At 37.6% G+C, this 16,510-nt stretch overlaps 1 protein-coding gene across 1 annotated transcript in view; it reads right to left on the bottom strand.

Moving 5' to 3' along the window:
* LOC131942419 (uncharacterized) overlaps positions 1-14,796 on the bottom strand; it is a 38,368-nt gene extending 23,572 nt beyond the window's left edge. Inside the window, exons 1-14 of the mRNA XM_059302297.1 lie at positions 14,672-14,796; positions 13,213-13,365; positions 12,090-12,270; positions 9,653-9,763; positions 8,950-9,073; positions 8,214-8,338; positions 7,778-7,969; positions 6,516-6,683; positions 5,451-5,693; positions 4,895-5,077; positions 4,388-4,561; positions 2,157-2,405; positions 1,655-1,864; positions 836-1,024 (exon numbers count right to left, since the gene is read on the bottom strand). Coding sequence (XP_059158280.1) covers positions 836-1,024; positions 1,655-1,864; positions 2,157-2,405; positions 4,388-4,561; positions 4,895-5,077; positions 5,451-5,693; positions 6,516-6,683; positions 7,778-7,969; positions 8,214-8,338; positions 8,950-9,073; positions 9,653-9,763; positions 12,090-12,270; positions 13,213-13,365 — 2,302 coding nt within the window. The 5' untranslated portion in view covers positions 14,672-14,796. The remainder of the gene's footprint in view (positions 1-835; positions 1,025-1,654; positions 1,865-2,156; positions 2,406-4,387; positions 4,562-4,894; positions 5,078-5,450; positions 5,694-6,515; positions 6,684-7,777; positions 7,970-8,213; positions 8,339-8,949; positions 9,074-9,652; positions 9,764-12,089; positions 12,271-13,212; positions 13,366-14,671) is intronic.
* Positions 14,797-16,510: the final 1,714 nt, after the last annotated feature.

The raw sequence follows: 16,510 nt of genomic DNA, 5'->3' as shown, positions 1-16,510 counted from the left end.
ATATATGAAATTTCATCAACCTAGCTGTAACGGTACTCAAGTTATCGTGTTTACACACACACACACACACACAGACATACGGACAAGATTGCAAAATTATGTTTTTCCGTATCAGTGAGGTGTAAAACGTCGAGATTTGTAAAAGTCTCGATTTTCTTTTTGCACGATTTCAAGACTTTCTCTATACTTCGTATATACGAGAAAGTAAAAAAGGATAAGCAATTTGTTTTCCGAACTAGGTCATGTGGTTTAAAATAGCATTATGTTATTTAAAAATTGCAAAGTTTTGTAAACAAATAACTATCGATCACGGAGTTCCTGTAGAACCAATCAATTTTTGTCATAGGAAAGTGAAACATCCGGTTATAACTTAGGCTAGATGAAAATAAATACAAATGTAGCCTTAAAAATGAGATATTTTCAAACATTGATTTAAAAAAATATTAAATTTCTTAATTATTGTTAAGGTTTAAGTTTGTATTTTTTCATTATTTTTATGGCCGCTATGAAGTCAAAATATAAAAAAAAAAACAACACACATTTTATCCATGCCAACAATATGATGGAAAGATTCTCGTCAATTCACGTGTGTCCATTAACGTGGAAAGATTCTCGTCAATTCACGTGTGTCCATTAACGTGGAAAGATTCACGTCAATTCACGTGTGTCCATTAACGTGGAAAGATTCTCGTCAATTCACGTGTGTCTATTAACGACCTGACCCTAGCTAGGCAGAACAAGCTCCCCATATTCCAGTCGCACCAAGCAAGAACTCTAAGAATTGCTGGGACCGCTTGAACCAAATTGAAAATTACAATCAACATAACCAACTCACCTTTACAGTCAGGGACAAATTTTTGGGGCTTCCACTCCCCCGTGGAGGCGAGACACCTGTAAGACTCAGGGGCACCGGCATGGTAGGTGGTGTTGGCGTGGCAGCTCAGGTAACACACCTCACCTGTGGCCAGACTTTGACAGCTCAGAGCCCCGTTCCTGGGGCTCTTCAGCTTCGTGCAGGCTTTGGCTACAGTTTTCAATATATATATATATATATATATATATATATATATATATATATATATATATATATATATATATATATATATATATATATATATATATATATATATGCATATATATATGTAGCCTATATATATAATTTATACACACACACACACATATATATATATATATATATATATATATATATATATATATATATATATATATATATATGCATATATATATGTAGCCTATATATATAATTTATACACACACACACACACATATATATATATATATATATATATATATATATATGTGTGTGTGTGTGTGTATAGTTATATATATATATATATATATATATATATATATATATATATATATATATATATATATATATATATATATATATATATATATATATATATATATATATATATATATATATATGCATATATATATATGTATATATATAATTTATACACACACACACACACACATATATATATATATATATATATATATATATATATATATATATATATATATATAGGCTTCAAGTTTAAGGTCTAAAAAGATAACAAAAGTGATACAATAAATAAAATAAACACTACACACGTGACCTGTTATCATGTGACCTTGACCCACTTACCGTCACAGTAAGGTCTGGTAGTACCTGACCACGCCCAGGTAAGATTTCCGTCCGTGTCTCTCTGGCACCTGATGGAGCTGGCACCAAAGACCGGGTTCCCGTCCTGACAAGATAGACCACAGCTGGCCCCCATCACGTGACGGTCAGGGCAGGTGTACTGGATTAAATTCTTACCGGACAGGTCAATGGAAGGTGGCTTGCAATACACATCTGGAACAGGAAAATGTGGTTGTTGTTTTTTTCATTGTTTTTTTTTAATTTTTATTACCTGTGTTTCTAAACACGATTATACTTTATTACAAATCTAGGTTGTTTGAGATTGAGGTAACGGATATAATCCAAAAAAAAAATCAATTTAAAAAAATCTTTACTTTGAGAAATTTTCGTTTCTCTTTAAACTTTACGTTTCAAATGAGTTTTTGAATTCTCTACTAAAAGTCGGAATAAACACGTGAGAAACACAACCAAACTCCTTTGAAAAAAAAAATAACGCGAAGCTTACACTCGACAAGAACGCTGAAGCTGCAGTTGTCGCTGTTTCCCTCAAGGTCAGTGGCCGTGACGGTCACTTCCGTTGTGCCCAGACTGAAGCTGGACCCTGACACAGGGTCGCCTGTAACTGTGACCTTCATCCCAGAGTTGTCCTCAACTTCCGGTAGCTGGTAGATGACGTAGGTCGGCTCTCCTAGACTTGCAGCCTCCACTTTCATCTGGTCAGTGCAGCCGGCAGGGAAGTAGGGGGCGCTCACATCTAGGGGGGATCATTTATTGAATTATAGAGGGGCGCTCACATCTAGGGGAGATAATTTATTGAATTATGAAGGGGCGCTCACCTCTAAGGGAGATAATTTATTGAATTATGAAGGGGCGCTCGCATCTAGGGGAGATAATTTATTTAATTATAGAGGGGCACTCACATCTAGGGGAGATCATTTATTTAATTATAGAGGGGCACTCACATCTAGGGGAGATCATTTATTTAATTATAGAGGGGTGCTCACATCTAGGGGAGATCATTTATTGTATTATTGAGGGGTGCTTACATCTAGGGGAGATAATTTATTGTATTATTGAGGGGTGCTTACATCTAGGGGAGATATTTATTGAATTAAAGAGGGGTGCTCACATCTAGGGGAGATAATTTATTAAATTATAGAAGGGTGCTCACATCTAGTGGAGATAATTTATTAAATTATAGAAGGGTGCTCACATCTAGTGGAGATAATTTATTAAATTATAGAAGGGCGCTCACATCTAGTGGAGATAATTTATTAAATTATAGAAGGGTGCTCACATCTAGTGGAGATAATTTATTAAATTATAGAAGGGCGCTCACATCTAGTGGAGATAATTTATTAAATTATAGAAGGGCGCTCACATCTAGTGGAGATAATTTATTAAATTATAGAAGGGTGCTCACATCTAGTGGAGATAATTTATTAAATTATAGAAGGGCGCTCACATCTAGGGGAGATAATTTATTAAATTATAGAAGGGCGCTCACATCTAGTGGAGATAATTTATTAAATTATAGAAGGGTGCTCACATCTAGTGGAGATAATTTATTAAATTATAGAAGGGCGCTCACATCTAGGGGAGATAATTTATTAAATTATAGAAGGGCGCTCACATCTAGTGGAGATAATTTATTAAATTATAGAGGGGTGCTCACATCTAGTGGAGATAATTTATTAAATTATAGAAGGGCGCTCACATCTAGGGGAGATAATTTATTAAATTATAGAAGGGCGCTCACATCTAGTGGAGATAATTTATTAAATTATAGAAGGGTGCTCACATCTAGTGGAGATAATTTATTAAATTATAGAAGGGCGCTCACATCTAGGGGAGATAATTTATTAAATTATAGAAGGGCGCTCACATCTAGGGGAGATAATTTATTGAATTATAGAAGGGCGCTCACATCTAGTGGAGATAATTTATTGTATTATAGAGGGGTGCTCACATCTAGGGGAGATAATTTATTGAATTATAGAGGGGTGCTTACATCTAGGGGAGATAATTTATTGTATTATTGAGGGGTGCTTACATCTAGGGGAGATATTTATTGAATTAAAGAGGGGTGCTCACATCTAGGGGAGATAATTTATTGAATTATAGAGGGGTGCTTACATCTAGGGGAGATAATTTATTGTATTATTGAGGGGTGCTTACATCTAGGGGAGATATTTATTGAATTATAGAGGGGTGCTCACATCTAGTGGAGATAATTTATTGTATTATAGAGGGGTGCTTACATCTAGGGGAGATAATTTATTGTATTATTGAGGGGTGCTTACATCTAGGGGAGATATTTATTGAATTATAGAGGGGTGCTCACATCTAGTGGAGATAATTTATTGTATTATAGAGGGGTGCTCACATCTAGGGGAGATAATTTATTGTATTATAGAGGGGTGCTCACATCTAGGGGAGATAATTTATTGTATTATAGAGGGGTGCTTACATCTAGGGGAGATCATTTATTGTATTATAGAGGGAAGCTCACGTCTAGGGAAGGTCATTTATTGATCACTCAGTGGCGATCACTCAAGGGGAGGTAATTTATTTCAAAAGTGTGTATTATTTGAGAGTTATTGTATAATTACGCTAGACGTGTCGGGAAATGGATTCATCACCCCAGCCATCATAGAGGATGAAACGAGCAGTTGCACTTTACCGATTTAAGAATGTTTTCGTTTAACCGACGTCAAACTATCTTATAAACATTACCTAAACAGTGTCCATGCTGTGACCACTGGACCGTGACGCCACATGTAATATTTGACGGTCCGGTGATTTGGTAACCATGGTTACACTGTAGGTGGCACATCTGTTTGAAGGTATGTCCTAGTGGGCAGGTAAAATTACCCTGAAGGATGTCAGGGGGAGGGGCGCATGAGCGTGCTGAAATGATACGTAAGAAAATATTCGTAGAGAAAGTTCGGCTTTATTAACTTTGATTACATTTTAAATATATATTTGCAAAAATTAAACCTTAAAAATCATTTAAATTTGAAATATAGAAGACATTTCATAAAATATTACAGAAGAAATATTTTAAAAATATATTTTTAAGTGTTTGTAGCTCAACCTCCTAGTACTTGTATAAACTAAAAACAAAACACGTAAACTTGTTGCTTCTAATTATTATTGAAAAGTTATATTTTATAAGACAGCCGGTTATTCGGCTATTTAAGGCTGTTATGATCACACACAAAATAAAAATAAAAAACTTACGGACACAAACTGGCACATCGCCGCTCCAGGTACGGTTTTCCTGGCATTCTTGTCTGCCACTTGCCGGGTTGGCCAACTCGTAGCCTTGGTGGCACGTTGTTACACATTCTGACCCGTACTCGTTTCCATGAGAGCAGGACACATCAGAATCGTTTGGTTGTAGGTACTCAGGGCAGAAGATGACTAGGGCAGAGAGAAATTGGGTTGTAGGTACTCAGGGCAGAAGATGACTAGGGCAGAGAGAAATTGGGTTGTAGGTACTCAGGGCATAAGATGACTCGGGCAGAGATAACTTGGGTTGTAGGTACTCAGGGCAGAAGATGACTAGGGCAGAGAGAAATTGGGTTGTAGGTACTCAGGGCATAAGATGACTCGGGCAGAGATAACTTGGGTTGTAGGTACTCAGGGCAGAAGATGACTAGGGCAGAGAGAAATTGGGTTGTAGGTACTCAGGGCAGAAGATGACTAGAGCAGAGAGGAAAGATTTGACTGCAGGCACAAAGTGTGGACAACGGCCGTACTTTCACCAGGAGAATAAAATTAGAACAAGTCTCACTTTGGACGCTGACCTCCATCTTGCATGTTCCCGAGTTCCTCGCGTCATCCGTGGCTGTAAACGTCACCGTGTGACGTCCAGCGGGGAACTTGCTGCCCGACGCTACGTCACTTGACACTGTCAGACTGACACCGGAGTTGTCACTGACAGATGGGATGACCCATGTCACGGGGGTGGGGCTACGTTTTGGACCAGCGAAAGTCTCCATCAGGGGTTGACAGGTTATTTGTGGGGGTGAAGCATCTGTATATTTAAAAAAGAAAGCAAATTGTTGTCAACAAAAAGAAAAATTCCATTGGACTTTGGAGAAAACAAAACTAGCAAACAATACATCATTTGAAATAGATTGCACTATTAGCGAGTTAGTCAATTTTTTAACATGGCAAATCTGAGTATCAGTTTGATGTCGTAGAAACATGCAGCTGATCCAAAAAATTATAAGTAGGGTAAAATATTATTGTAACCATACAATAGAAAGTTCTAGAATCTCTCACCTGAAGATTGTTCTAGAACCTCTCACCTGAAGATTGTTCTAGAATCTCTCACCTGAAGATTGTTCTAGAACCTCTCACCTGAAGATTGTTCTAGAATCTCTCACCTGAAGATTGTTCTAGAACCTCTCACCCGAAGATTGTTCTAGAATCTCTCACCTGAAGATTGTTCTAGAATCTCTCACCTAAGATTGTTCTAGAATGTCTCACCTGAAGATTGTTCTAGAATGTCTCACCTGAAGATTGTTCTAGAATCTCTCACCTGAAGATTGTTCTAGAATGTCTCACCTGAAGATTGTTCTAGAATCTCTCACCTGAAGATTGTTCTAGAATGTCTCACCTGAAGATTGTTCTAGAATCTCTCACCTGAAGATTGTTCTAGAATGTCTCACCTGAAGATTGTTCTAGAATCTCTCACCTAAGATTGTTCTAGAATCTCTCACCTGAAGATTGTTCTAGAATCTCTAAATTTGAAGATTGTTCTAGAATGTCTCACCTGAAGATTGTTCTAGAACCTCTCACCTGAAGATTGTTCTAGAATATCTCACCTGAAGATTGTTCTAGAATGTCTCACCTTGACATTGCTCGTGTCTGGACCAGGTTTTGTCAGCCTGACACGTGACCTGTGTGTCGCCCCGTGTCTGGTAGCCGTCATCACACGTCAGCACACACGTGGACTGGTAGTCGAAGGACGGGCAGTCGAAGTTGCCGTTGGTAGTTGTTGGGGGCGGGCAGGTAATCACTGGGTGGAGTGGGAGGAGATAATTAAATTAGTTGTGTGACACGTGATCAAATATCTAGAGCAGAGCGTAGGGTAGGTTAGGGTAGGGTATGGTAGGGTAGGGTAGGGTAGGGTAGGGTAGGGTAGGGGAGGGTAGGGTAGGGTAGGGTAGCGTAGCGTAGCGTAGGGTAGGGTAGCGTAGCGTAGCGTAGCGTAGGGTAGGGTAGGGTAGGGTAGGGTAGGGTAGGGTAGGGTAGCGTAGCGTAGCGTAGGGTAGGGTAGGGTAGGGTAGGGTAGGGTAGGGTAGGGTAGGGTAGGGTAGGGTAGGGTAGGGTAGGGTAGGGTAGGGTAGCGTAGGGTAGGGTAGGGTAGGGTAGGGTAGGGTAGGGTAGGGTAGGGTAGGGTAGGAAACGGCAGGGTAGGGTAGGGTAGGGTAGGAAACGGCAGGGTAGGGGAGGGGAGGATAGGGTGTTATAGTGTAGTGTAGTGTTGGGTCGTTTGTCTGTCTATGTCTCTCTCTCTCTGTCGATATCTGTCCCTATCTCCGCCTGTCTGTCAAGTCTCAATCTCTGTCCTTGTCGTTTTTTGGGCTCTTTGTGTTTCAAAACCAGTACCTACATATACAACTGGGCTGAATGTTTGTGTGTATGTGTGTGTCTCTGTATGTGTGTCTCTGTGTGTATGTGTATGTGTGTGTCTGTGTGTGTGTCTGTGTGTGTATGTGTATGTGTGTTTCTGTATGTGTCTGTGTGTGTATGTGTATGTGTGTGTCTGTGTCTGTGTGTGTGTGTGTGTCTGTGTGTCTGTGTGTGTCTGTGTGTGTGTACCTACACTGACATCTGGGCTGAATGTTTGTGTGTGTGTGTGTCTGTGTGTGTCTGTGTGTGTGTCTGTGTGTGTATGTGTGTGTGTTTGTGTGTGTCTGTGTGTCTGTGTGTCTGTGTGTCTGTGTCTGTGTGTGTGGCTGTGTGTGTCTGTGTGTGTGTGCGTCTGTGTGTCTGTGTGTGTGTCTGTGTGTGTCTGTGTGTGTCTGTGTACCTACACTGACATCTGGGCTGAATGTTTGTGTGTGTGTCTCTGTATGTCTATGTGTATGTGTGTGTGTGTGTACCTACACTGACAACTGGGCCAAGGGTTGCTCCATCTCTCGTTACTCTCACAAACTGATGACGTGGCTCCCACCAACTCAAACCCCTGCCCACACGTGTAGGAACACTGGCTGCCGTAGATGTTAGGGTCGACCTCAGGCCAGCATGTCGTGGTGCCGTGGTCCAGTCGGTTCGTGTTGACCATGGGACACCGGCGAACTTTTACGACAAAAGATATTTTTAAATGATTTCATTTGTTGAGTTTAACACTGGCAACCACTTTCATGTGTTCATTTGGTTATGTTTTGCATACTCTCAAGAACAATACATGAACATTTAATCAAATACGGATGAATTATCTGTGATGTTTTCTCTATATACTATTGCAGACGTCACGTAATTTCGTATTTTGATTCATTAATATTCAAAAGACATGCGAAAGTTATACACTGAGTTTCCTGACCTTTGACATGAAATGTCATCTGACATGTAACGGCTGACCCCTTACGGTCCGTGGCCTTGTACGTGATTGTGTGAGACCCCTCAGGGAACCTTGACCCTGGGCTGTTCCCATTCGTCCGTGTGGGTCTGCGAGATATTTTTGGAGGGTAAATTTAAAACAAGTTAATAAAAAGTCTAGTGACAATTTAAGCGCAATTTCCTTAATTAATTTTTTGTGACCGAACGAAAGGATATTTTTGAAAACTTTCACCTTCGGCTATATTGTTCTAAATTATGGCAGAAATCGATTGGTAAATGTTTCAAGTCGCTAAGTGGTCTGGTTGCCGAGATATGGGCCAAAAACTGCATTTTTTTTCGAGGTTTTTGGCTTTTCCGGGAAATCCAGGAAGGAATTCCGGGAATTTTTTTGGCCCACAATCATCTTCGGAACTTGCTTAACATATTTGCTTTTGGAACTAGTCCTCGATATTGCTTTGTTGAGGAGGAGATACGACTTAAAGCTGCGGACACACATCCATCCAGAAATGACGAGTTAATAATCGCAATTCCTGTAAGGAAATTGCGCTAAAAAGTGATAGTGGTAGATGAACAATTAGAGGGCAGTTTGTGAAGAAACTTTCTATCTCTGGCTAGCAAAGAACTGCTGACGAAATGTGGGTTTTAATCTGTCAATCAAACGTCATTTAGTTGTGACTGTTGTGACGTCATCGTTGTGTGATGACGTCACCAGAACTTACACAAGTCTGCCGTCCTCCGGGTCGTCTGCTGTCGGCACCTCCCACGTCACTACAGCGGTCGTTTCAAGTCTGTTGGCGGTGACGTCATTGATTCTCGCACACGTCAGCCGTGGTGCCTTGTTTCCTGTCAGGTAGAAAGATGTAGATGTCATGTAGAAACATGTTTATGTCATGTAGAAACATCTAGATGTCATGTAGAAACATGTAGATGTCATGTAGAGACATGTATATGTCATGTAGAAACATGTAGATGTCATGTAGAAACATCCAGATGTCATGTAGAAACATGTAGATGTCATGTAGAAACATCTAGATGTCATGTAGAAACATGTGTAAGTCATGTAGAAACATGCAGACGTCATTTATTAACATGCAGATGTCATGTAGAAACATGCAGATGTCATGTAGAAAGATGTAGATGTCATGTAGATGTCATGTAGATGTCATGTAGAAACATGCGGATTCCAATTGTTTTCACAGTTTCATAGAAAAACAATAGTACGGCATGTTTGAATGGTTGAGTGCTAGATTGATTTTCCTAAATTCATGGGCTCTGAACATGGACTCTAGTGCCGTAGGACGTCCCTGAGTCCACCCAGCTCTAATGGGTACCTTAGTAACGCCAGAGGAAGTAAAGTGCGGCTTCAACAATGTTGGTTTAAATTAAATTTACAGTTGTGGTTGTAAGAAATGTTCCACCTACGAAAACAGAAAGCGGCGCACAGAGCTAAAGCAGCAACAGCAACAAAAAAAATGATTGCTCCAATAAATCTCCTACGTCTCTCCATCGGTAAAGTCGACTTCCCATGAAGGACTGAAAGAAAATGTGAATTTTGTTAACATTCTCTACACTGTTGAGTTTGAAACCGTAGTTAACTCCACTAACCAATTCATTATTTATATATATATATATATATATATATATATATATATATATATATATATATATATATATATATATATATATATATATATATATATATATATATATATATATATATATATATATATATATATATATATATATATATATATATATATATATATATATGGTGACAGGACAAATGATCTCAGACAAAATATCTCAGACAAAATATCTCACGGACAAATGATCTCAGGACAAATGATCTCACGGACAAAAGATACCAGGACAAAATATATCAGGACAAATGATACCATGGACGAATGATCTCAGACAAAATATCTCAGACAAAATATCTCACGGACAAATGATCTCAGGACAAATGATCTCACGGACAAAAGATACCAGGACAAAATATATCAAGACAAATGATACCACGGACAATTGATCTCAGACAAAATATCTCAGACAAAATATCTCACTCCTAACTTTTAATAGTGTATTGGATGATTTTAATTGATCTGAAATTTTTTTTTATTGACTGTCATATGGTTTTGTTTAGTATGTTTAATATTGTTTATAGGCCTATATAATAATTGTAAGAAATGTTTGCCATATAAATTTGTCATATTGCACTAAAGATTTTAAGGTTAGTATTAGTAATATAGTATAAAAAGATTAAAGAAATAATTTCGAAAGACAGCGTAGTTGTGCTTGACAAACATGAGACAATCCTACCATGTCAGGTGAACGAAACTAGATCAAAGAGGATGAAATAACAATAGAGAAACACCTTCGTATCAAGGTGGTAGCCCGCTTTGATGGTAGAGACATGCCTTAAGGGAAAGACATCCGCCCTCCATGGACAATACGACTAGCATATAAAGTCCATTGTTATGCGTCGGTCACACCTTAGTGATCAGGTGACTAATGCTTATTTAAACGACAGCGGTCATCGCGGAGCTAAGTATGTCGTAGTGTGCATCAAACAAAGCAGTATTAATGGTGATTGCGTTGCTATGGTCTCTTTAGTTACCTAGCAGAAAGGTTCTAGGACATTAGTTTCTGGTGAATTTATGTTTGCCATAAGCAGGCAAAGAGATTTGGAAATGTGAAATTAAGACATGTCGAGCAAAAGTTCACACAATAGATGATCACCTAGTATTGGAGAGGTGTGATCATAACGAAGTACCTACCAGAAAAGAAACTTACACGTTATGTTTGTGTTGATGATGTAATAAAAACAATAGTTTAACGTTACGAACCTGAAGACCCAATCACATTTTAAAAAGCTATTTCGCGTGATATGAACATTAATGTTGTATAGCGACCGTTACTTTATTTGTTTTATACATTATCATTTATTATACCTTTCAGGTTAAAAGAGTAATTTTGTTTTAATTTTTACTTTTTCAAATCAAATGCTACTACAATAATTGCTTAATACACCTTTTGATGGTTTATTAGGTTTCACTAATTCATTTTATTCACAATTATTATACGTAAAAAAAGTAAACAAAACCATATTAACAATCAATTAAAAAAAAGTTCAATTAAAATCATCGTAAATACTATTAAAATTTTGCTGTGAGATATTTTGTCTGAGATAATTTTGTCTGAGATCATTTGTCCATGGTATCATTTGTCCTGATATATTTTGTCCTGGTATCTTTTGTCCGTGAGATCATATGTCCGTGAGATCATTTGTCCGTGAGATATTTTGTCTGAGATATTTTGTCTGAGATCATTTGTCATGGAACCATATATATATATATATATATATATATATATATATATATATATATATATATATATATATATATATATATATATATATATATATATATATATATATATATATATATGTGTGTGTGTGTGTGTGTGTGTGTGTGTAAACGTATTATTAGAATGTATTGAACATATACTCGGTGTTCGCTAGCTTGTTGAAATTCGACCCAGCAGTTTGTTGTTTTTAAATGAGAAGCTCACACTGCAATCTGATATTTATCCAATAAAATGTCTAGAGATTCCTTGTGTACTGTGCCAGACTATTTGAACCATTCTATAGACCCTTCTTACATTGCCCGGCTTCCAACTTGTACAAAAAAATATGTGGTGAATAAAGAAGGGGGTAATAATGTGGGGCACTGTCACTCTATTACGTCATGTTGCCAGTGATATTATGACGTCACATTATCAGTTTTGATATTATGACGTCACATTATCAGTTTTGATATTATGACGTCATATCAGTTATGTTCTTATGACGTCACATTACCTGTGAGCCTCCAGTCGTTGCCCTCACACAAGACCACCGTTAAACTCCCTCCCTCCTGTTTCAACTTGCACTGAGTGCCCTCTGGTAGAGCGGCCATCTTGTCGGTGTCAACAATTGTTATCTCCCCGTTGTCGTGCTGCTCAAAACACACGTCTATGTCCATAGCTTGGTCCAATCGACACTTTCACAAAATGTTTTAAACACAGATAAATAAATAAAAAAAATAAATAAAAATAAAAGTTAAAAATTAAAAAAAAATAAAATAGTAAATTAAAAAAATAAAAAAATAAAAAAATAAAAAAATAAGAAAATAAATTAAAAAATAAATAAATAAATAAATTAATAAATTAATAAATTAATTAGTTAATTAATTACTTAATTAACTGATTAATTAATAAGTAATTAAATATATAAATAAATAAACAAAAAATAAGCAAACAAAAAATAAGCAAACAAATAAATAATTAATCAAATAAATAAATAAATAAATAATTAAATTAAAAATACATAAATAAATACATAAATAAATACATAAATGAATAAATCAATATATATATAGATAAATAAATAAATCAATATATATATAGATAAATAAATAAATCAATATATATATATATATATATATATATATATATATATATATATATATATATATATATATATATATATATATATATATATATATATATATATATATATATATATGAATTATGCATGTCATCAGGGGCGTAGCGAGGGGGGGGGGCGGAGGGTGCAGACCGCACCGGGTGACACCATTTAGCGGGGTGACACCAAGGCAAAAAATAGCAAAATATATAGAGAAAAAATCGAGGGGGGGGGGGTGCAAATCGAAAGTTTGAGGGGGGGGGGTGCAAATCGAAAATTTGAAAGTTTTTCCCTGGGAAGGGTCTTTATGCCTCTGGGGGGGGGGGGTGACGCCATTAAGTGCCACACCGGGTGACACCCGACCTCGCTATGCCACTGCATGTCATAAACTACTTTTCCTCCGCTCTGTCTGTACTTTGTAATCGTATTTAAACATGCACTAGGTCAATGTTTTATTTATGAGACCTACTGTCTAGTAAATTAGAGTGTATTTCTCCAAATCTTAAAATAATCCTACCGTTTTGACCTCAGTGACCCGTGGCTCGGGTATAGTGACCTTGAAGCTAACGGCATCAGCTGATGTACACACAAGGCAGGTCAAGCTGACCATCATCAGGAGCTGAAGGTGAGCGGCGGTGGGGGACTTCAAACATCCCATAACTGACGCCATCTTTGAATTGTGTAGGGGTGGGGGGGGGGGGGCAACATCACAATCACAAATAATATTCATTAGAATTATGTTACGTTTATTTCAATAATCGCTAGAATTTTTTGCATTAACAGTTTTAACTATAGTGCTCGCCTGTTTTCGCTTCACCAGTCATTAAGAATGTTAAATAGCTTTTTGGTCAGTCGGGTGACCTTTAGAGTTGTCAGTTTGCTTAAGGGAATAGACATGTAAGTAAGTCTAGTAAGATGCCACGAATAATTTAGGCAATAACGGAATAGACATGTAAGTAAGTCTAGTAAGATGCCACGAATAATTTAGGCAATAACGGAATAGACATGTAAGTAAGTCTAGTAAGATGCCACGAATAATTTAGGCAATAACGGAATAGACATGTAAGTAAGTCTAGTAAGATGCCACGAATAATTTAGGCAATAACGGAATAGACGTGTAATAAGTCTAGTAAGATACCAGGAATAATTTAGGCAATAACGGAATATACATGTAAGTAAGTCTAGTAAGATACAAGGAATAATTTAGGCAATAACGGAATAGACATGTAATAAGTCTAGTAAGATGCCACGAATAATTTAGGCAATAACGGAATAGACATGTAATAAGTCTAGTAAGATGCCACGAATAATTTAGGAAATAACGGAATAGACATGTAAGTAAGTCTAGTAAGATACAAGGAATAATTTAGGCAATAACGGAATAGACATGTAAGTAAGTCTAGTAAGATACAAGGAATAATTTAGGCAATAACGGAATATACATGTTAGTAAGTCTAGTAAGATACAAGGAATAATTTAGGCAATAACGGAATAGACATGTAAGTAAGTCTAGTAAGATACAAGGAATAATTTAGGCAATAACGGAATAGACATGTAATAAGTCTAGTAAGATACAAGGAATAATTTAGGCAATAACGGAATAGACATGTAAGTAAGTCTAGTAAGATACAAGGAATAATTTAGGCAATAACGGAATAGACATGTAAGTAAGTCTAGTAAGATACAAGGAATAATTTAGGCAATAACGGAATAGACATGTAAGTAAGTCTAGTAAGATACAAGGAATAATTTAGGCAATAACGGAATAGACATGTAAGTAAGTCTAGTAAGATACAAGGAATAATTTAGGCAATAACGGAATAGACATGTAATAAGTCTAGTAAGATACCAGGAATAATTTAGGCAATATCGGAATAGACACGTAAGTCTAGAAAGATGCCAGGAAGATTTTAGGCAATAACGAGATAGACATTAGCGACAACTACTTGCCCTAAAAATAAAACGTGTGTACTCACCAATTTTCAGGAAATAAAAAAGTGTTTTTCTCTCCGTGTTTACACGCTCAACACGGATGTGTCAGGATGATGCAGAATATGAACCAGCAGCACACGTCAGCTGAGTGCTATATTACAGCAGGCGATAGCACGGATGTGTGAAGATAACACAAATGGGGGGGGGGCTCGTTGAGTGTAGGTTAGCGTGTTGTTGGTGCCGTCGCCGCTCATGTAGGTCAAGGTCAGTTTTATGGTAAACAACACTTCCAGGAATCATCCAAATTTTCAGGGGGTTTACCCGGATGTGAGAAGTGGTACCGGGATTCGTTCTGCCAAACTACTGGATGCCACGTCACGGCAACATTTTCACATCCGTCCGCATTCATTAGTTTGTGATTAGTGGAAAACACATCACTTCCCACTGTAGAAACTTCTTGCTTCTCTTATAGGCATTTCAAGTAGCGAAATACATTATCTATACACTCACTGCTAATGATGGCTGACCCCGCCCACCGCTAGTAGAACTAGTGTGTCCCCATTCTATGGGGCTCTCCCTTTATTATGTCCCTTTATTATTTATTATGTCCCTTCGCGATTCGACTTTATGACTTCACTCTATAGTCCCTCATTTGATTACTTCATTAAGATCCCGAAAACAAAGCTCTTTTCATATATATATATATATATATATATATATATATATATATATATATATATATATATATTTTTTTTTTTTTTTTTATGGCATTATATCTAGGTCATAAGGCTATTAGGCCACCAGGCAATTGTTTTATATTTTCGTGAGGTAACAATGGAGTAGTTTCATGATATTGTCACGACGTAAGGATAAAGTACATCAGGATGTGGGGCATCATTATCTATGTATCAGGATGTGGGGCATCATTATCTGTGTATCAGGATGCGGGGCATCTTTATTTGGCACTTTCCCAGAAAACTGTGCAGCTGAAAACTAAGAAAACTGTAAAATGCGCAAATAAAAAGTAATTATACTATACACTTAAACTTTGTTGTATTTCGTGGAAATATATTTTATTATGCTACAATGTGCATGTCATCACTTTTTTATTGATGTCTTTAAATACAGTATATAAGGAAACAAAAATGCTCATGCGCTTTTTTTTGCGCAGTTTTCGGTCTGGTATCTTTCCTGTCACCATTTGGGAGTTCAGGGTGTGGGGTGTCAATAGGTGGGGCGTCATGATCAGAGACGTCAAAGTGTGGGACACCATTATCTGTGACCTTAGGATATGGACGTCAGGTTGTGGACGTCAGTATGTGGGACGTCAAGTTGTGGACGTCATTATGTGGGACGTCAGGTTGTGGGACGTCAGGTTGTGGGACGTCAGGTTGTGGGACGTCAGTATGTGGGACGTCAGTATGTGGGGCGTCAGGTTGTGGGACGTCAGTATGTGGGACGTCAGTATGTGGGACGTCAGGTTGTGGACGTCAGTATCTGGGATGTCAGTATGTGGGACGTCAGTATGTGGGACTTCAGAATGTAGGACGTCAGTATGTGGGACGTAAGGTTGTGGGACGTCAGTATGTGGGACGTCAGTATGTAGGACGTCAGGTTGTGGTACCTCAGGTTTTGGGACGTCAGGTTGTGGGACGTCAGGTTGTGGGACGTCAGGTTGTGGGACGTCAGGTTGTATGTTTTGTGATGATCGCTGGTTGGTCTGTCAGCCAGTGGTTATATCCTGCCTAATTAAAACACTAATTAAAGTGGTTACAACACTTAAAATGTGTTAATGAGCGTTTGGCAGAGGCGTAGATACTCTTTCCGGCGCCTAGGGTACACAATCAATTTGCGCCCCCCTCATCCGAAAAATGAATATAATT

The sequence above is a fragment of the Physella acuta genome, unplaced genomic scaffold (genome assembly GCF_028476545.2).
Source record: "Physella acuta isolate Inbredline_101_S28 unplaced genomic scaffold, ASM2847654v3 ptg000405l, whole genome shotgun sequence".
NCBI classification, from domain to species: Eukaryota; Metazoa; Mollusca; class Gastropoda; family Physidae; genus Physella; species Physella acuta.
Note: the sequence above shows the minus strand (reverse complement) of the source record. Positions and strands in the feature narration are given on the sequence as shown.